Raw genomic sequence first — 21,131 nt, 5'->3', positions numbered from 1 at the left:
ATGTTTTTTATTTTCTAATAATTTACATATGGTGGGGTACTAAAAAACTTGTTCGATACGGTTAAGTGGAAATTCCGTAGCTCATGATATTTAATGTCTAATAGAGTGCTGTGCTGTTCGTTGTGTGTTATTTCGGTTCAACATTTCAGTATTTTAAAATGACCGGTTTAATAAAAAAAAATGAATTAACTTACAAAAAAAGAAAATATAGTACGTTACGTCCGCCACATGAGTTAATAGACTGTACGGTGTTTACAATTGACTATAGTAGTAGAAAATATATTCAAATCGGCTTAGACCCGAAGGAGACATATAATGTTAAAATACATATTTTGACTTCTACAAGTTATGTGACAGTCGGTATAATCTTATTTAGCAGATTAATATCTGCTATGAGTACAATATTGACCAATTTGTCGATTGAGCAAACCGCTTTAGAAAACTACGAAAAAAAGTTTCAAAAAAATGTTATGAAAAAACTGTTAACAGATGAATCCTTCATAATTTCAAAATTAGTTTCACGTGGGCAGCATTTATTAGTTGTACAGGCTAAAAGTGATACACACTCCAAAATTTTACTTTGTCGTGAGGAATTATTGAAAATTCAAGAACTTCAACACGTTGTTAATGCAGTATATTACCACAAATCGTATGTAACCCGTCTTATCGTGTTAGAACAACTCGAAATATTTGTAAAATATTTAGACTCTCAGTGGAAAGAAAAAAACAGTTTCCACAGCGATGAAATGGTATGCTACATACAAAAAATGAGTCAAGAAACGATTTCTAGCTTAATCTCAAACGATAAACCTGACTATATCAACCAACTTATATCAATCGCAGCGAAATCTGTTGCTGACGCTTGGGTTGAACTTAAACATTCTGAAATAGAGGTTATTATAGATTTTACATTATTATATAATACTTTAACTAAACAATCATTATAAGTGTTATTATTATTATTATGAACAGGCTCCTAAGCGTGAAGATGAAAACGTGATTGAACAACTTGCAGATTTTGAAATTAAAACTAATTCATCACCTAAAACCATGCAAGATGTAGATGACTGTTGCAAGTGTGATTTATGTATTTTCACAAACATAAATAATGTATGTGATAACATTACAGACAATGGGAAATATTATGTATTTAAATAAGTAAATAGCTATTTATTGTATAGAAATTATTGTATGAAAAAAAATAAAACATTTATTTTTATTACATTGAGAGATAACCCCATTTATTTATTAAGAAATTATTCTAACAACTATCCTTCTATATTCTCTCCTCCTACTTTTAAAAAAATATGTAAAAGAAACAACTTTCTAAAATAAAGAAAAGAAAACTAGTGCCCCGCACTAATGTTTTATTCAAGAATATGGTTTAGTCGTGTGTCAGTCGATGTTACGCTTTTACGTTCATAGCTGTTTTTAATATTTTTAAAAAAACTTTTATTATTTTTGTACAACCGTGTTATTTTAATTTATATTAATTGTACTATCTAAAAGTCATCATGTTTACGTGTATACAATGTGGTAAATCGTTTGCAAACAAATCTAATTTAAACAGACATGGCATAAAACACACTGACGTTCAATTTCCTTGTCACGCTTGCAATAGAGTTTTTAGTCAAAAATCAAATTTGTTGCGTCATGTGAGAACCGTACATCGTAAGTAAAGCATTAAATATATTACATTTATTTAAACAGTAGTTATTAAAAATAAGCATTAAAATCGATGGACATAAAAACAATTTATACTATTATAGATCTTGCTAAAAATGGGGTTGATTTTAATGACGCTATTGACGGTATAGGACAAGTGTTTAACAGTGAGTAGAAATAAAAAAAAAAATAAAAAACATAATATTCTATTCGTAATTTCGTATTTTTATCGTAGATTTTAATCAGCGACAGCAACAACAAGAACAATCGAATTTAATAACATATATTCCGTCAAACGCGCAGGCTAATGACACCCTTTTTACGACACCAAGTGAAACTGTTGACCCTCGTAACGGTAAGACTTGTTTTTAACAATATATATATATATAAATATATATAAATAAGTAAATATTTAACAGGTGTAGATTGTACGTCTGACCCACTACCAACAACACAGTCGGTTAAAAAAATAAAAACGGCTGATGGGGAATTGTTGAATAATACTACGATTGAACCCGGCTATTATAATGAGAATACGATGTGTAATAAACGTAAAAAAACCGCTCGTATGTCTATGGCGGCGACCGCGGGTCAGGATAATTTTATTCATATCGAGTCATCGTTCAAGGGAAAATTAAATGGTTTTATAAAAAAAATATAAACAATACATTAGATTATAATGAATTTTTAAACAACTGCAAACCACAAATATCTAGTCTTTTAAGTTCAATGGCGTCAATTCATCCAATTAAATACAATTTAAAACTAGAAGCAACTTATAGTATACCGCAGCAGGAAAACACAACAGAAAATCGGGCTTTTAAAACGTCTGCTAGAGAGCTTTATTCGGCGAGTGATTTGAATGCTGCAGTTCTTGATGACTTTACAAAGCTCCTCGAAGAAGAAGATGAGTATGTTGCCAAGGGCTCTGGTTATTCCCTTCAAACAATTGATGGAATACTTCTGGGAGTGTATGTATTTACACCGTTACGGGCATCATCCCATATATATCTATCCGAAGATATTATAAGAAAAAAGGCGGTCATTAATCCTATGAACTAGAACTTTTAAATCGGATGGATACGTCAAATTTACCACCTGATCATCCATGTTACTCAGTAGAACGCAAAAAAGTTCCGGGGACATTCACTGATGAATTAGCCGGTCTTACGATGCATGAGATAATTGCATTGCGATCAAAATTGTACGGGTTCAGCAAAGAAAACATTTATAAGTCTCTGGAAACAGAATGGAATACAGAAGAAAAAATAAAAGCTAAAGGTATTATAAATTATTAAAAATAAAATAAAAAGTTTACTATTTAAATGGTATAAAATACATTATACAATTTGTGAATCTTAATGGCTTAGTGGGTTAAGGCGTCAGTTTTCAAAACAGGTAGATAAGTATATGATAGTGTTTAAATATAATAATATAATATAAACGATTTCTAATAATATATGATTTAATCGAAATAATTCCTATGCTGATTGCTTTGGTTTACTAAAGCTGTTAAGATTCACAACATTTTTTTATAATATCTCATTAAAAATTAAAAACTTTCATGCGTTACATAACCTATGGTATACACGTGCGTATACTGTTTGAGGACCACTTTCTTTATTTTCTGACCTTGTTGTATTAGTATAATATCTATGTATAAAATACCGGTTATATGGAAAACAATTATTTTCTTTTGTAGGTATAAGAACTTATGTAACTCAAAAACACATGGTTCTTGACGACTTTAAAAGATGTCTTTTCGATGATGACAGTGATGATGATTTGGACATTTACGGTTTAAATAAAGCAGAAGCCAAAATGATTGCTCATAATTGTGCTCTTAAGACCGTAGAGTATGCTCACCATGACTTAAATACAGCGGGTAGTACATCCTATCGCTACGATTATACTCCATACAGAGAGAATATATCTATACGATCATTCAAACATCAAATTTGTACCATCAAAACAATGAAATTAGCACTAAACCGAAATGATGATAAGAGGATCATACTTCATGACAGAATTCACACTTTAGCGATTGGTCATTATAAAATCAAGTAAATAAAATATATAATAATGATAGTTAAAAAAAAAAAAATGTTCATTCATATTATTATTATTATTCTAGAGAACTTCAAGAGGCAGGCGGATTATAAGAATGCAACAACAATTTTTTAAAAGAAAAAAAATATTCGATTTATTATTTATACATATAAAAAAGATTTCTTATTATATAAGTATACATCATATAATATATATTACAATGTAAACAATTATTTTTCTACAATATATATATATATATAAATATTTTAATATTATCTTTTACAAAAACTAAAAAAGTATATTATTTACACATTTTCCAAAAACCATTTTCTCAAAGTAAAAACTTTGTAAAATGTACATAGCTTGGGATTCAGTTCTTTATGAAAGAGACAACAAGCGAATTCTTCATTAGGATAGAGTTCATCTATTCTTGGACAGCCCATTAATTCCATATTTATAATAGTTATACCAGGTAAATATTCCAAAAGAAGTTGTTTCTTTTGTTCCCCCTTCACGTAAATGTTTCGAGCTTGTAATGAATTTAATATTCTTCCAATTTCCTCGCATTCTACATCACCGTATGTGAGACTCATTTTATGGAAATGACGCTCTAACCAATTATTAATAGAACGAGACTTGGCATTTTGAAACATGGTTGTTGAGTATTTGAATATCCAGTGTTGGACTGCACAGCTCTCGGTATCGATAGCCGATAATTCCTTTATTAGATATTTTCCATCAGATCCTAGTACACACTGCATATCAAGTATCAAGCGACCCATTCTTGTATTATAAATTATGTTGTTATATTATATAAGCAAGCAACACAGAACACGACTTTTCATGATTAAATACAATATATTACTAACTCTTCTTATTCCTGAATCTTATCTACTAAATCGTCTGACCTGTCCTCAACGCTAATAGTTATTTCAGTTTGTAGTCTGTATTGATCATATACTAAAATAGGTGAATCAAATTTTATATTTGCTGCCATTAGTTGAATGTAAGATTCGATTTTTTGTACGGCAGTTCGAATATCAGTAATTGTATCACTACATTTTGTTATATCCGCTCGATGAGTACGGAAAAGAATATTGTGTACGTCTACCTCATTTTGAAGCATCTGCAATCCAACTTGGAGATTTCCGATTGATTTATTCTTTTTGCCTTCTAATGAACCACCAAACACGTCCATGGTTGTCGATATACTAATCACTATTTTATACTAATACACTGTGTTAATATTAAAATTATCCTAACTCATCGATGATTACCATCTTGACTATGTAAGAGCATCCAAAATATATTCCCGTCCGTTTGTATTATATCTTCTTTTCCACGACATCGGTCCGGTATTGTCCACGAAAAAGATATTCCAGTCGTCATCATCGTACGCAGTGAACAGCCGGGCAAACGGTGAATATTCTTTCAGTGGTTTAAAATTTACACCGTATGAATTTTCACACGTTGACAAGAAAATATCCTTTGTCATTTTAACTTTATGTAAAATATCGTTAAAATCGGTAGCTTTCATTGACACGTACCCGACTATTTTTTTAGAATATACAATTTTGCCCAGCATGTGGCTCGGCAACTGACATGGACGCCATGGCACGAGTGACAGATACGATTTCTCGACGGCGCGTTCAAAGCTGTGCATACTTGTCTCTTATATTTTATCACTTCGAACATCGATTGACTGTCCGGTTCAACATCATCATCCAGGTCGGTCAAATACAAACCGTAACACGGCAATGTGGACTTACTGACAAAACATTCAGCATCTTCAAACTTACACGCTTTGCACAAATGCGGTTGAACGTCCCGGTAAAAATAGATCAACGATTGGTAATTACCCATTCTAGTTCATCTGGTTGCGTCTGCGACATGCGATGTACTGACTCCAATTCGTATCGATCCAAACGATGTTCAAACATTCATATATATTTAATATTTAATTGGGTCCGGAGTCGTTGGAATAGGATGTAGACATCGTCAGTCCACCGTGAGAGCGATACTGCATCATATTGGTCTAAATGATGACTGTTTGGAAATATAGTCGACAGACTTTCAACTAGTGAGAACATTATGTACTAATACATTATTTAATATATTTTATATAATGCGATTTTTAACAATATCGATTAATTTCATCATTGAAATTATTTTTCATTATGAATAATTAATTCATCATAGTTTGAGATCGTTTTTATCTATCCATGAGTTATGTGTTGAATCAAATCCTAACCATTTTACTAGAACTTTTGATCCTTTTTTTTGTAAGACCTTTTCCACCAGATAGTCATCAGGATATAGAGTTTTGCTTAATTCTTCATTGTAGAAACTACCTGCTATGGGTTTACCGGTATAGTCTTCTATGTAGTAAGTAGGAGGAGATGTAGGATTAGCTTTTACTACTTTGAAAATTTCACTACTCCAGCTAGGAAGATAACCCTTAGTAAAGATGGTTTTGTACATAGAAATTCTTACTCTGTCGCCAACTTTAAAGCGAAATTTCTGCTCAGGTATCTTACGACCATGTATTACAACCGAAGACGGGTTAGCCTCGGCCTGATTCGGTGTCATTCTAATAGTGCTATGTTTTGTATTATTATACGTATCTACGAGGCTATCCAAGATAGAAACCCATTCATATGAACCTTGAGCTGTAAATTGTTTGTACATTTTTGATTTAATTGTGCGATTAAATCTCTCAATTATACTAGCTTTGAGAGCGGAATATGTCGAGTATAAGTTAACATTGTATTTTTTCATCAAAGCCATGAAATGCTTATTATAGAACTCTTTCCCGGAATCAGTCATAAGGTGAGTTGTTGGGTGGGGGATGAGTACTTTCTCCATGGCTGCAGTGACTTCGACTCCAGTTTTTGTCTTCAGAGGAAAACACCAAGCTTTTTTCGTAAAACAGTCAATGACGGTAAGAATATATTTGAATTTCCGATTTTTCACTGAATGACTGGTCATTTCAACAATATCGGCTTGCAAAAGATCACCTTTCCCCTTCAAAATAACTCTCCGCCTAGTGAAATTTTTACGAGCTGGTCGATGCAGTTCTGAAGCAATACTTTCTTTAGTAGTAGTTATCGGTATCATCGTGTGGAATCGTTTTTATAATACCCTGCTCATAAAGTTCTTCATAAATAGAAACTATTTCATTATTGACCCCTGAGTTGCCTGCAGTTCTCGCTGCATGTAATAAACGTAATCTGGTAATTAATTCTTCAGGCTGATTCCAATATACGTAATTTGTTTTCTTATTATTCAGCGACATGGAAAGACCACTGCCTGAGGGGAATATCTTTGAAATGATCTTATTATACTTGGAACCGGTTCTTTTAAGCCGACTACCATCTACAGTTAAGTGAGCTGATGATTGTTCTAGCATTTTTTTATAATTTCTCGTATCGATTTTTGTATACTTATTTGGGTTTTAGAAAACAATAATTGTAGTATTCCCACGGTCATGGGATATGGTCTACCATCAAGTGAAATTTGTAATGAATTTCTATCGAATTCCATTTCAGAATGACCGAAATTTATTTTACCTTTATTATCAACCGGTTTGGGTCCATATATTTTATCTCTTTGTGGTGAAATTAACCAGTTATCTAATATCATACCAACGCTCACAGTATGATCCGTTTTTTTCGACGTTATGGCGGTTGATACTTCTTTCGATGCTTGTTGTGACTGAAATACAGGGTCATCAAACACCTGATCGCGATTTTCAAAACTTTGGTAGTCATCACCACCATTGTTCGTGTTTTTATTTGCTATTTTCGTCAGTGGATCAATAATTGGTTTAAAACTCTGTGTAACTAACGATTCTGTATCTGCTTCACCTTGTTTCAGAGCTATATACTTTCTCTTAATACTTTCCTTGGCCTGCGTTAACGCTGATAACAAATTTTTGTTTTTTTCCGTCATGGTAACTGCAGTGCAAATGATAACTATAAATTGCGAGCATGGTCTTTTATATTAAAGCAAATGTATCAAATTTGCTTCGATATCTTCCTTGATCTCTAATAAAATCCTTACATATCACTGCAAATCCATATTTATCTCGATTCCAACATGCTCTACAAAAGTCTTTAAACTCGGAAAAAGTCATATCTGAACTACAGTGGTCGTCGTAAGCATGTTTTAAATTTAATTCATCCTGCTTGAAAAGTACAATTAGATTTGAATTATCACGAATTAAAAGCTTTGGAATTTTCGAATAACTTTGACCTAAATAGAAAACATCTATTTTATTGTGTCTCCCACGTGAGAAGTATTCACGGATAATATGTTGGTTTTGAGAAATTACGTCATCAAAAATAAAAATACTATTTTCCTTTGCTTTCTCCGGAACCATTATTGTTTCATTTTCATAAAACGTGTACAAGTTTACACCATCGACTTGACGAATAATTTGCTCGAGTAATATATATTTTTCCTGACCCAAAGTCTTAGAATAAATGTATACGTTTTCGAATTTTAATCCATTGTCTGCAGTCAACAGTGTAAAGATCAATTGGGTTTTACCACAGGACGATGGTCCAGCTATTAGGGCGCGAATAGTGTTTGATAGAAGAGGACCGTGTTTTGATACCACACTATTGACGTCTATTGTATCTGCATTGACAATAGGGAGTTAATGATCTTGTTCAACAAATCGCATGGTATAAATATGACTGTCGATTGAAAGAAATGAACATATGATGTCTTCGTCTCGAAAGCTAAAGAGCAACAAAGGTTCGGGTCTTTTAAACTCTATTATAAATAGATTACCGGTAGAGTTGCATTATCCTGGTTATCAGTTTTGTGGACCCGGGACTCGTCTACGTCAAAGGCTGGCCGCCGGTCAACGGGGTATCAATCGATTGGATAACGCTTGTAGAGAACACGATATTGCTTACGATAAAAGTGACGTGTTCAGTGATCGTCACGAGGCCGACAGAATATTACAGGAAAAGGCGTGGGCGATTTTCAAGTCGAAAGATACGGGGCTTAAAGAAAAGTTAGCTGCTTGGACAACGGTGACAGCTATGCGTGGTAAACGAAAAATGGGGATGGGTTGTGGACTAGGTGGAGTAGTAAGCGCAGCCAAAAAGTCGATTCAAAATATGAACACTGACTGTAGTGGAAAGAAAAACCTAATGCAGTTGGTAAAAACAGCTTAGGCTGCAGCAAAAAAGGTGGTGTCGAAGAGAAAATCTAAAAGTAAATTGGGGTCGTTAAAGAACAAAACGCCTAGAATATTACCGATACCTAAACAATCTGGAGGTATTATACCGCTTGTACCTCTGTTTGCTGGACTTTCAGCTTTAGGAGCTTTAGCTGGAGGGGCTGCTAATGTGGTCAAGACTATTAATGACTTTAAAACGAGTAGAAACTCACCTGTTCATATAGGTAAGGGTCTTTATTTACATCCGTACAAAGGTGGAAGGTATAAAATAGAAAAAGGACTCTACCCGAAATCTAGAAAAATCACTACTCGGAGAAAATTAAAAAATAAGAAAACTCGATGTAAAAAGTCAAAAAACTAATAGCAGAACTGCCCAGAAGTCGTCCATTGTATGACTATGAACTAATAAAGTATGCAAAATTGTTGAAAATACCTCACTTTCGTGGTGTGTTCAGTAAAGATCGCATGCCTGTTCGTTGTAAACTTAAAGAATCTGCCATAGTCAACCTTGGCTCATCGCACTCTAATGGTACACACTGGGTTGGTTATAAGAAAAACGGATCACAAGTAAAATATTTTGACAGTTTCGGAAATTTACCTCCACCTAATGAGCTACAAAAATATTTCAACGGATATAATGTAAAATATAATTACGATAAATATCAAAAATTTAATACTTCAATTTGCGGACAGCTTTGTTTAAAGTTTTTATGGAAAGCGTGATGAGTGCTGTGACAAAACCAAGTACAATAACTTTAAACGGTAACTCATCGGTGTTGGAATGTGATTTTTTCCCAGCTTTAGAGCTGGAACACGGATCTGAAATATGTCTCCTGAGTTTACATACATATAATTCATTGCCCAACATAGATGAAGGATGTAACAAATTCGGTATATACAGTCCTAATGGTTTAATCGTGCGACAAATACCTACGGGCGCGTATGAATTGACAAATTTGGAAGCCGCAATTAGGAACCTATTTTCAGATGTCCAGGTTAGCTTCAGTATCGTTGGAAACAGCAACACGTTAAAGTGCGAAATGAAATGTAGTTTAGAAATCGATTTGAGTATGGATGATAGTATATCGAGTATATTGGGTTTTGATAAAAAAAATAAATACCTTGCCAATAAGTGGCACGTGTCTGATAATGTAGTGCAAATCATGAAAATAAATTCTATAAATATAAGTTGCTCACATATTTTAGGGTCATTTACAGATGGTCACCCCACGCATTCAATTTATGAATTTTACCCAGATGTACCGAGTGGATATAAACTAATTCAAGTACCTAAATATCCAGTATACTATCCACTCAACACGTATTCATTAAGTCATTTGCGAATCGATCTGAGAGATCAAGACGGTAATTTGATAAATCTTCGTCAAGAACCTATCACAATACGATTACATATCCGTAAACGTCCGTAAATCATGGGGCTCAAGTTTGTTGATATAAATAGTGCTGCGTATAGGAAAATTATCGGCAGTCGTTCGAAAAGTCTTAGTGAACCAACCAACACCGCTAGCAGCAGCAGAAGTACCACTACGATAACTAAAAACCCGTTCGCAGGACAAAATAAAACTAAAAAAAAGAATAAAAAATCAAGGGAAAAAAAGTCGACTTCTGTGCTAAAAAGAAAATCAGATAATCTCTCAAAAAGTAGTTTGGACTTTCTTCGTTCATTAAAGGCTATTTGAATAACTATAAAAATAATAATACTTCTACTTATACAATAATAATAATAATAATGGACAACTTGTTTTTGGATGTAACGGAACGTTATGTAGATGAGTCGAAAATTACTCAAATAGAATATCATTCGTTTTTACCATTCTCAACAACGGCATTGTCAAGAAATGATGAAATTCGCTTTTCTATTTCCGAGTCTGGATCGTATACCCTCCCTTCTCATTCTTTTTTGAACATTGAAGGGAAAATAACCAAAGGATCAGGGTCTTTAGGTGAGATACGATTCATCAACAACGGTCTGGCGCATCTGTTTTCAGAATGTCGTTATGAGATAAACAACACAGAAATTCAATCAGTTCGAAACCCTGGAATAACATCTACACTAAAGGGGTTATGTTCATATACAGAATCTGATAAAAATGCTCTCTTCAATGCTGCATGGGATATAACGGGGGATAATTGTGATGAGTTTGTAGAAAAAGGATTTTTTTCTGGATGTATCCCACTGAAACATTTATTCGGCTTCTGCGAAGACTATAAAAAAATCTTAATAAACACATCACAACAACTGATCTTAAACCGAGCATCTATTGATTTCGACAGTTTAGTAGCACATGGAGGTGGTAATGAAGAACAGTTGAAAAAACATGAAGGTTCTAAATTGGAAATTACCAAAATTGTATGGAAAATGCCATTGGTTAAAGTATCGGATGAGGAAAAACTGAAACTTTTAAAAGTAGTAGATAGCCAAAAGCCATTATCTCTGGCTTACCGCAATTGGCAACTATGTGAATATCCTGTTTTACCGACTAACACCTCACATTCGTGGAGCGTCCGTAGCTGTTCAAACATTGAACGTCCACGATATGCTATTATCGGGTTCCAGACTGATCGTAAGAACAGCTATAGTAAATCGTTATCTATGTTCGATCACTGTAATCTGAAAAATCTTAAAGTATACCTCAATACTGAAGCGTACCCATATGAAGATTTTCAAGCAGATTTCACAAATAGTAAGGTTGCTTTACTATACAATGCATATTGTAGTTTTCAAAAATCTTACTATGAAAGAGATTGGTCATCTCCACTAATGAGCAAACATGACTTTATGAATAAGACTCCTGTTGTGGTGATCGATATGAGCAGACAAGATGATAATATTAAATTATCAAACGTTGATATCCGTATTGAATTTGAAACAACGTCTGCCATTCCAGAAAAAACATCAGCATATTGTCTTATCTTACATGATCAAATTGCTAATTATAATCCGTTTACGGGGGATGTACGTAAATTATAAATGCTTGTATTACTTATATTTATTAATTTTTTTAGAAGATTTTAACTTAATAATTTGTATTATTGTATTATTCATTAAAATCTTATGTTTTAAATATATGCTCTAAAATAAAAGTTTTTTTACAAAAATATCTGCGTTTTTATTTATATTTTTTAGTAAAAACTATAAATGTACAGGCTGGTTAAAAGCAAAACCATCGTGTGAGACCGGTAAAACTTTCACTCGACATAGAGTTTCGATTACTTTTACTTTTTCACGAGACCAATAGCGGCTGGGGGAACCACTGAGGACTAGCTATAGGACCGGGGGAGGAGACGAGTGATAGTGAGGACTACGGAGGACTAGATATAGACCGGGAGAGGTAGAGGGGAAGTGAAAGTGAGGACTTTAATGTATTTTCAACGAACCATTATACTCTACTGACTTGAGGTACCTTCTCAAATAACTAAAGTTGGATGCAATTTGAGTCCAGACATAATTAGTATAACTCAAATTTTTCGGCGTTCTGAAAAAAAAAATGTAAGATAAAGTATGCCACTTCATCTTCCAATAATTTTTTTTTTCGTAAATACTCAACTGATGTTTACTACATGAATGCATAATACATTATGCATTTCTATAGACTAATACAAAGTCATAAAAACTAAACTAACTGTGATGTTTACAATTTGATTGTATGCAAAACATTTGTATTGTACATTGATCTACTTGTAAAGCTAACACTGATTGAGTAAATTTCAATATCGTTTGTGAATATTATTTTAGAAACCGAATACCGAATACTTTTATATAAAATACAGAACCTTTTTTGAAATATTTAATGACGATTGTTTCAAAACATTAATTAATTAAACATTAATTAATTTAAATACAATAACACCTACTTAATGTTATCTATTCTTTAATAAACATGTAAAAGAAGTAAATATTGCGTTTAAATCACCTGGATCGTCTTTACAAACAATTTGTCTCAATTGTTATAGTGTCCTTGTGAATGTTGCAATCTTTAAAAATATTTAATGTTAATCTATTTTATAATTTTCTATTATAACTAAATTAGGTAATCAAATACAAGTATAAGACATATTATTTTTACTCAATATATATTTTTGACATAACACACCGAATAAGTATAATAATTTTATATTTATAATTCCATAAAATTATAATAAAATCGATTTTTAGAATGAGTGCAAAATAGTCGTGCATATAGTTTAATAGTGAATATAATTTCTAAAAAAAATTTAGGTGATATGTGCGACTTGAGGTACCCTCTCAAACAACTAAATTTGGGTGCAATTCCAGTACAGGCATATAATTAGCATTACTCAATTTTTTCGGCGTTCTGAAAAAAAAAACAAAAATTGTTCAGTGAATAGTCGAATGATGAAGTGGCATCATGAAGCTATATTTTTAGTCAGCTGTATAAAATAAAGGTGCAAAAACGGTATTTTTAAACCCCCTTTTCTTCTTCTATTATGATTTTTAAATGTTTACACTTTTAAATAATTACTAAAATTCGTTAATTTTTTTTTTAAATTCACAAAAGTAGTTAACCGCCTGAAGAACACTTAAGGCTAGGGAAATAATTGTAAAACGTCAAATAAAATGGACAGTTACAGCTAAAACGAAAAGAAAACCTAAAACCTTTACTTACATCTATTATCGCTTTTTCTGTATTTCTCCGCTACGGCCGACTAGTGCTCACATAAATAAACTGTTTCACGCTGAAGGTTTGAGGGTTCCGACTTGCTGTAGTCGTCCAATACGTTTGGCTGAAAAAAAGGTGATTGTAAAAAACATATATGAGTTAATTTATAGAATCTGATAGTTTTCTGATGTTTGACTGAACGAGACTCGAGCGTAAAAAAAAGTATACCTTTTTAACGGCTTTGACGAGGAATTTGCACCTGAGGCCATTACCGGTGACTAAAGTGTTCGTCCGGTTCATTTTTGTATAGGACCAAGCCGTGTCATTTAAAAAATGTAACTTGTTACCGCGATGTTTGTATTTTTTTCCATAGTCGCTTGTTGTTGTCTCAAATGAGTTAGATTCACTTGCAGGTTCAGTGCTGTAAACCGACAATTATTTAATCAAGATTAATGATTACCATCGGTGCACGAATATTGTAATCGAACCTGAGCATTATATTAACAAAAAGATGTTCAATTAATAATTTCAAACAACTTGTTATTTAAATAAAAATTGCCCAGGTTCAATCCTATGCGATTAGGTTGAATAACAGGTATGGAAATGACAATTTAAATAAAAAATTGTCTTAAATAATAATCGTCAATTTTCAATATAAATTGAAATATTAAAATAGCCAGCTTTGTGGAATCGGAGTCACGGATTTTTCGCAATTACCTTTACGGAAAGTTAAACTTTTCTTGATCAACAAATAATTATCACCAAAACAGGAAGATATTATTTGAACTTGGTAATTATTTAATATTCCTTAAGTAACTTAATGCGTTACTATTTCACTCATTAGTGAAATACTACTACTGTAAAGTTTATCTATAACATACTCACACTTCGTATGCATATCTACTAAACAGATACATCGGTGGTACAGGCCAGACGATCCAACCAAAATCACCCTGATGTACCCAACGACCATGTGACGAATTTCTGGTCGATAACCGTGGTCTGTTAAGGCACAGGAACAACTTTCCTTCCACGACATTTTCATCGATCTTCAACTTGTTGGTTAAATACATTTGTGTACCATTAGCTTGCAACTAAAAATCATCAAGTGTATTACAATTAATATTCATATATATATATATATATATAAAGGATAGGGCGAAGGCAACTGACGAGATCTGAGGGCCTAATATCATATACAAATGTTATATTTTCTTTTATTACAATAAGACGTCAATTATAATGCTACATAATATAATTTGAATTATAAAAATGTTTTTGACTTTTTAGAATTAATTTTTGATTTTTTTTTAACTACATATTGAAATAACTAAATCTATCGAAATTCATAATGAAAAATAAAACGTAACGCACAAGCACAGCATTTTTACGTTTAACAGTACGACCAAGTGTTTAAAGCGTATACCAACGTATTTTATCAATACAACTGTCATCTAAACTAGACCTAACGAAACTACTGACTAAAAAATATTATTATACGTTTTTATATCTTATGAACGAACAGTATATTAGTATTAAACTAACTGGAATTGTTTTGTTAAAAGTAATGCTCCACGGGTACGATGGTATTTAAAAAATGTACAAGCCGATATTAATCATATTCGAAGTATTGAAAACATAAATGTCAGACTTACTATTTCAAACGAGTTTCTCTCGGAGTCGGCATACTTATATTGTTGATCTGTGAAGCATAATGATCCACGCCCCTTAAAAGCTGAAGTCGTACGCACCATTACATCTTTCGTGAGACCTACGCCTTCTACTAACAATGTAATTTCGACGTATTGGTTGTTATCGACGATGGTAAAGTTGACAACGTTTGCTGATAGCACGGCATAAACATGGTCGTCGTGAGTATATTCGTGTTGAAGCCCAGATCCACCCGTGGCGGTACCAATGTCCAACGAAAGCAATAGCAGTGCAACCGATAAGACAATATAGATTTTGAACATGATGACGTTGTCGAATACACACAAACGAAACTGTTTTTATGATGGGAAATTCACTAAAAATGGGCAAAAGAAATTCGCGACCGAACGAGTAAAGCCTTCGTGATCGAATGACGATTACCATAACTGGCGTGTGATACAAACCTCAGTCGACCCCTCTAGTAATAATTGTTTGACAGGCGAAGTCGTCCCGGCTATTATTGCCGTTTATTAATCCATCCTGCGAGAAACGCTAGTATTCATCGACCCTTCAATTTATCAACGGGTTCCCTTTGTTGGTATATCCGTTTGACCTCGATTCCAGACCGGGACAATTAATACAAATTGAGCAGTGTGCATAAGCTATAATAATCTTTATTGTGATTTCTATAGCGTCGTATTTCCCATTGTCTGAACACCGGACGCCCCGTCGGTGCAGTGCAATCCGGCCCAGAACGAGTCATCGCAAAACAAGTACTAAATCACATAGGTCTTTAAAAAACTATTTTTATAAGTCACTTTAAAAAAAGTAAAAATAAAAACATTTATTTATCTAAATTGATCAACTTTATTTGTATATCCTTGGTTCGATCTCGTTTCCAGAGCGGGACAATTAATACAAATTTCTAAAATACTGTGAGTGATATGTGTGACTTGAGGTACCCTCTAAACAACTAAATTTGGATGCAATTCAAGTACAGGCATAATTAGCATTACTAAAAATTTTCGGCGTTCTGAAAAAAAAACAACAATTGTTCAGTGAATAATTGAAAGATGAAGTGGCATCAGGGAGAAATTTTATTTAGTCGGCTGTATAAAATAAAGGTCCATTGACGATTGTTTCATAACACGTTCTGGTTATTATGGACATATTATTTTTACTCAATATATATTTTTGACATAACACTCCGAATGAGTATAATAACTTTATACTTATAATTCGACAAAATTATAATAAAATAGATTTTTAGAATGGGTGCAAAATACTCGTGCATATAGTTAAATAGTGAATATATTTTCTAAAAAAAATTTAGGTGATATGTGCGACTTGAAGTACCCTCTCAAACAACTAAATTTGGGTGCAATTCGAGTACAGGCATAATTAGCATTACTCAATTTTTTCGGCGTTCTGAAAAAAACAAAACAAAAATTGTTCAGTGAATAGTCGAAAGATGAAATGTTTACACTTTTAAAAATAACTAAAATTCGTTAAGTTTTGTTAAATTCACAAATGTTTTTGAAGTAGTTATCCGCCTAAAGAACTTTTAAGGATAGAGCAATAATTGTAAAACGTCAAATAAAATGGACAGTTAGAGCTAAAACGAAAAGAAAACCTAAAACGATTAATTACGCTGTTATCGCTTTTTCTGTATTTATCCGGTCCGGCCGATTAGAGCGCACATTAGTAAACTGTTTTAACTGTTGGTATTCTTTGCCATAGTCGCATATTGTTGTCGCAAATGAGTTAGATTCACTTTGTTCGCTGCTGTAACCGACAATTATTTAATTAAGATTACCATCGGTGCACGAATATTGTAATCATATCTGATATTATATTTTTAGGTAAATATTTATTCAGTATTTAGAAGCCGCTCTTCTAAACACTACGCTATATCGTTGTCAAACCGCAGGCCAACTAAACTGTAAGAACAAAAGCGGAACCTCGCCATTATGAATAAACGTAATTACTCTATTGTTGACATAGGGTAATGCAAAGACCGGACATAAAACATTGTCTACTCTTTCAACTTTGACTGGTTAATCACAGGTAATTAGAATCGAAATTATGTCTAAATATATATATATATAAAATATATTAAAACAATGCCCCCTAGAATTAAAAATTTATATTCTTGTTTCTACATTAAAATTTATATTTAATTCACAAATATTATTTTAAAAGGGACTAGGGTTGGAATTTCACTCATTTTGTTCAATCAAATGTGTTGAATTTTGTTCTTTATAATCTTGGGCTAGTTATGGTAACTTGCAATATTTTTTAAACATATATTCTGCTAAATGCAGCTATTTCTAATTTAAAAAGCAGTGAAAAATATCTTGCTTATTTAAAAAAAATAAAACTAAAAACATTTCTGATTCTATCATGAGATTTTAATTTCCAAAATATGGAACATGTGAAACGAATCCAAATTTTTAAACGTTTTTAATTTTCAACAGATGTTGTTTATGAAATCTTTATTATAATTAATTAATGTATTATTCATGTAATAATATTATTAAATATTAAGTACTATTTAAATATAAGATTATTATATATCAATATAAATTCTATGCAAGAAATTTTAAAATTAAAATTTTCATTTCTATCTTGGAAGAAAAGTAGAAAATGCAGACTTTTTAGAGTTAAATCATAGACAGGACCGTAATTGAGGGCTTGGGGGTCGCAAATTTATTAAATAAATGTCATACACAAATACAATTTATAAGAATACTCGTAAAATATTCATAATGGGGTGTCAAAAACAAAAAAAATGTCGACTTCCAAACTTTTAATTGACGACTAAAATGTTTGGGTAAAGTAGTAATAATAAAAAAAAAAAAAGATAAAGCGATTATTAGAAATCAAATCGAAATTTGAAAAAATCAAGTTTATAGATTCTAAGAAAACACAAAACCAAAAAAAATGGAAAATTAATGAATCAAAAGTATAGTATAATGTATCAGAATAAAAAAAAAAAATTTTTTGAATTTTTTATTGTAAATGTTTCAAGTACCTAATTAAAAAGAACCCAGGTTTGAATATTATTCAAGTACTTAAGTAAAATATCTTACTTTATTAATTGGACGGCTCCTCCTCCAGATCGGTGGCGGTGGTTTCTTCTTCCTGGGCGGTTAGGGGAGGTGAAGTCTATGGGTCGTCTATATTGATGGCGTAGGCAGCAGCGTAATTTGCCCCTTCAGCAGAGGCAGAAGGGGTTTTTTGATTACCCCCGTCCTGCCCCTTCTTCTTGAGACAGTCTGCTGGCCGGTGGCCCCGGGCGGTGCACAGATTACATCCTGAAATATATTATATGGTTAGTTGAGGTTATACATAATATGAGAAAATCGGTTAACCGATATAGTAACAACTTACGCCCTCGAAATGGTGCCTTCGGCTCACCGGTGCCACCGCCGCCCCTTCTTCTACCTCGACCTCCCCTACCGCCACCACCGCCACGCCGACCTTCATAGGCGTGGAATATAAACTTAGCCATTTGTCAACATAAAAAAAATATTGAATTTTATATTGTAACGATAAATCAAAAAAACTTTTGAGCGACAGTGTGGATCTTTACAGTCATATCAAAAAGAAACAAATTAATAATTCATAATTAAAATATTTAAAAAATGTTCGTCTACATATTTATGGAGTTACATCAGATAAGTCACTGTATTATTAAATTTTCATAACAATTATTCGCGTTGCCCAAAACATAAAAAATAAAAAATTTTTTTTTTAAAACCTGAGAAAATTGTACATATGCATAGTAGTTTCAAATTGAGTGGGAAAATTTGAAAAAAAAAAAACTGGGAAAAATTACCAAAGTAATGAAATTAGTTCAAATAATTACGTGTGAAAATAATTTTCAGTTTCATAATAAATTGTATTATGTAAAATTAGTGTAAGTCTTTTAGAATAATATTATGCTACATAGTTTATTAATAATACGAGCTGAACAGAATTTAACATTTGTTCTCACCGCTATTTGAAACTTATTTTATCGAAAGACTAATTCAAAGTATGTATTTTAGATAACTTACTTTTTGAGCCGTCCAATTTGCTGCTGCACCTTTTGCACAATACTAAAAGAAGAAACGACTTGAGTCCGCTACTAACTTAACCAAACTTTTACCACCGGTGACCAAACCGGCTTTTTATCGCAATTTAATATTTAAGGTTTCCACGATAATATCTAGTCGTTTAGTGAACTACTTAAATTATGTTATTACTTATTATCATTTAGTTATATCAAAATGTAGCTACAGTTGACTATACCATCCACAAGTGTACCTGTTGAAATACATTTTTCATGTTTGAAACGCATCAAAAGTTATCTTAGAAATTCTATGACAGAAGAAAGATTATCTTCAATAGCTACAATGTCAATTGAAAAAATATTATCATTTATCAATTAAGTATTTACAGTTTAAAATCCATATTTTCATCATTTTTCGAAAATTATTGAACATTAATATAGTTATGATTTACCCATCTTAATACCTTAATTTTGTATTTGAGTAAGAAAGGAGTGAAACATTAGTAAGTACATATTAAACTTGTTAAATGTTTTTAATTATATTTATTAATTTATTTTATTTTTTAAAGAAAACTAAGTTGTGCTGGCATTAACTGAATCTGGCCAGCTAGATGGTTTGGGAAAACATTTAACATTACCACTCTTGCGGTCCTCTTTGCAGTATCTCATCTAAAAAAAAAAAAAAAATTGTAAATTCTATGTGGAATTATTAGTTTTCTATTTACCTCTAATCCACTTGACCAATAGCGAAAACCACTTTTCGCTAGTTTGATTGTTCGAGCATCTGAATCAGTTAATCTTTTTAAATCTAAATCATGTAACACCTCGCTGAAGCTCGGGGGCAGGGGCACCACCATTCATCGCACTAATTGTAATATTGTTTAATAATAATTTAATTATAAGTTAATATTTTGACTTACGTTTGTTGCTATATTCACGTTTTTTTTCTCATTATTGCCTAATTTTAACAAACTTAATTGGTCAATAATAGAATCCAATTTGTTAGACCCAATGAATCACTTAAAACTCTTCGTAGTTAAGGCTCAAAACAGGGTTTTCCTAAAAAAAAATTGTAATATTATTTTTGTAACTATTAATAAATATTTACAAAACAATTAATGAAGAAATGCCTTACTAATTGTAAGTTTAATACTTTTAGAGCCAGTGCCTTAATTTGTTCCTTAAGTGATGTCTATTTGTATGAATAAAAAATATGTAAATAGTTAATTTGTATTGTATAATTTAGCTTAAATTTGTCTTACGATTCGTTCATCTTTTTGCTTATTTTTTTCCGTTAACTCTCTGAGCTTATCATTTTGATCACTAATGTCCAAATTTTAAATTTGTTTGCTAGCGTGTGATTTTCCTAAATAAATAATTTGTTGTTAAAAAAGTATATCTTGATTTATAAGTCATTTAATATGTATAAGATACTCTTTCCTTAAAGTGTTCATCCTTAGTAGTGCTTATAGCCACTAGCTGTTCGGCTGTTAGATTTAAACTTTTAATAATACTATAACCTAATAAGGAGATTTTAAAAATTGTATTTTTTTAACAAGTTAACTGCCTTATCAATTTCAGTAGAATTGCCAAACTCGTCTTGAGTATCTTATATGATGCACAGTTTATTGTGTTTAGACGGACTTTAATTTTTTTTTTGAACCTGCTACAAGCGCTTTGTGTATCAAATATGCTTCTCACATACACTTGCCACGCTCGACTTGAGTATCAAAAATGCACTCAATTATTTTATGAAATAGCTACTGAGTATCACCAGTACTCATCAATTAATTATTTAATCTAAAACTTTGGATAATTTTCTACAAAATGGTTTTTTGGCCCGTCTAAAAACTACATTCCTACTATTTTTAAT

The 21,131-nt window shown here is 32.1% G+C and overlaps 3 protein-coding genes and 1 long non-coding RNA gene across 4 annotated transcripts; 2 read left to right on the top strand and 2 right to left on the bottom strand.

Annotated features, from left to right (window-relative positions):
* Window positions 1–1,508: 1,508 nt before the first annotated feature.
* LOC126833167 (MDS1 and EVI1 complex locus protein EVI1-B-like) lies at window positions 1,509–3,836 on the top strand. Its single transcript, XM_050564311.1, has 6 exons — window positions 1,509–1,671; window positions 1,770–1,832; window positions 1,901–2,020; window positions 2,728–2,946; window positions 3,368–3,728; window positions 3,800–3,836. Exons 1-6 carry the CDS (start codon window positions 1,515–1,517, stop codon window positions 3,825–3,827), a joined length of 948 nt encoding a protein of 315 aa, XP_050420268.1. The 5' UTR covers window positions 1,509–1,514; the 3' UTR covers window positions 3,828–3,836.
* A 6,822-nt stretch (window positions 3,837–10,658) lies between these two features.
* On the top strand, window positions 10,659–11,900 carry LOC126833166 (uncharacterized). Its single transcript, XM_050564310.1, has one exon. The coding sequence runs from the start codon at window positions 10,659–10,661 to the stop codon at window positions 11,898–11,900; it is 1,242 nt and encodes a 413-aa protein (XP_050420267.1).
* A 1,685-nt stretch (window positions 11,901–13,585) lies between these two features.
* LOC126833168 (uncharacterized) lies at window positions 13,586–15,956 on the bottom strand. Its single transcript, XM_050564313.1, has 4 exons — window positions 15,207–15,956; window positions 14,437–14,645; window positions 13,780–13,972; window positions 13,586–13,675 (listed from the first exon to the last, which is right to left on the bottom strand). The coding sequence occupies exons 1-4, from the start codon at window positions 15,522–15,524 to the stop codon at window positions 13,598–13,600; spliced, it is 798 nt and encodes a 265-aa protein (XP_050420270.1). The 5' UTR covers window positions 15,525–15,956; the 3' UTR covers window positions 13,586–13,597.
* A 3,858-nt stretch (window positions 15,957–19,814) lies between these two features.
* LOC126833170 (uncharacterized) lies at window positions 19,815–20,311 on the bottom strand. The gene is made up of 3 exons (XR_007684903.1): window positions 20,179–20,311; window positions 19,984–20,123; window positions 19,815–19,927 (listed from the first exon to the last, which is right to left on the bottom strand). It is a non-coding gene; the product is annotated as an uncharacterized LOC126833170 (long non-coding RNA).
* Window positions 20,312–21,131: the final 820 nt, after the last annotated feature.

Source organism: Adelges cooleyi, unplaced genomic scaffold (assembly GCF_023614345.1).
Source record: "Adelges cooleyi isolate 19-005CV unplaced genomic scaffold, UGA_ACOO_1.1 ACOO_flye_CR_arks_rails_tigmint_CR_PRNA_192, whole genome shotgun sequence".
Lineage (NCBI taxonomy): Eukaryota > Metazoa > Arthropoda > Insecta > Hemiptera > Adelgidae > Adelges > Adelges cooleyi.
The sequence above is the reverse complement of the archived record's forward strand: the minus strand, read 5'-3'. Positions and strand labels throughout refer to the sequence as shown.

Coding starts and splice junctions, on each gene's coding strand:
- LOC126833167 (XM_050564311.1), top strand. CDS start 1,515: ATGTTTACGTGTATACAATGTGGTAAATCGTTTGCAAACAAATCTAAT. Junction 2,021..2,727: donor AACTGTTGACCCTCGTAACG/GTAAGACTTGTT, acceptor CCTATGAACTAG/AACTTTTAAATCGGATGGAT. Junction 2,947..3,367: donor AGAAAAAATAAAAGCTAAAG/GTATTATAAATT, acceptor TTTCTTTTGTAG/GTATAAGAACTTATGTAACT.
- LOC126833166 (XM_050564310.1), top strand. CDS start 10,659: ATGGACAACTTGTTTTTGGATGTAACGGAACGTTATGTAGATGAGTCG.
- LOC126833168 (XM_050564313.1), bottom strand. CDS start 15,524: ATGTTCAAAATCTATATTGTCTTATCGGTTGCACTGCTATTGCTTTCG. Junction 14,646..15,206: donor AGAGAAACTCGTTTGAAATA/GTAAGTCTGACA, acceptor GATGATTTTTAG/TTGCAAGCTAATGGTACACA. Junction 13,676..13,779: donor TCGTCAAAGCCGTTAAAAAG/GTATACTTTTTT, acceptor CCTTTTTTTCAG/CCAAACGTATTGGACGACTA.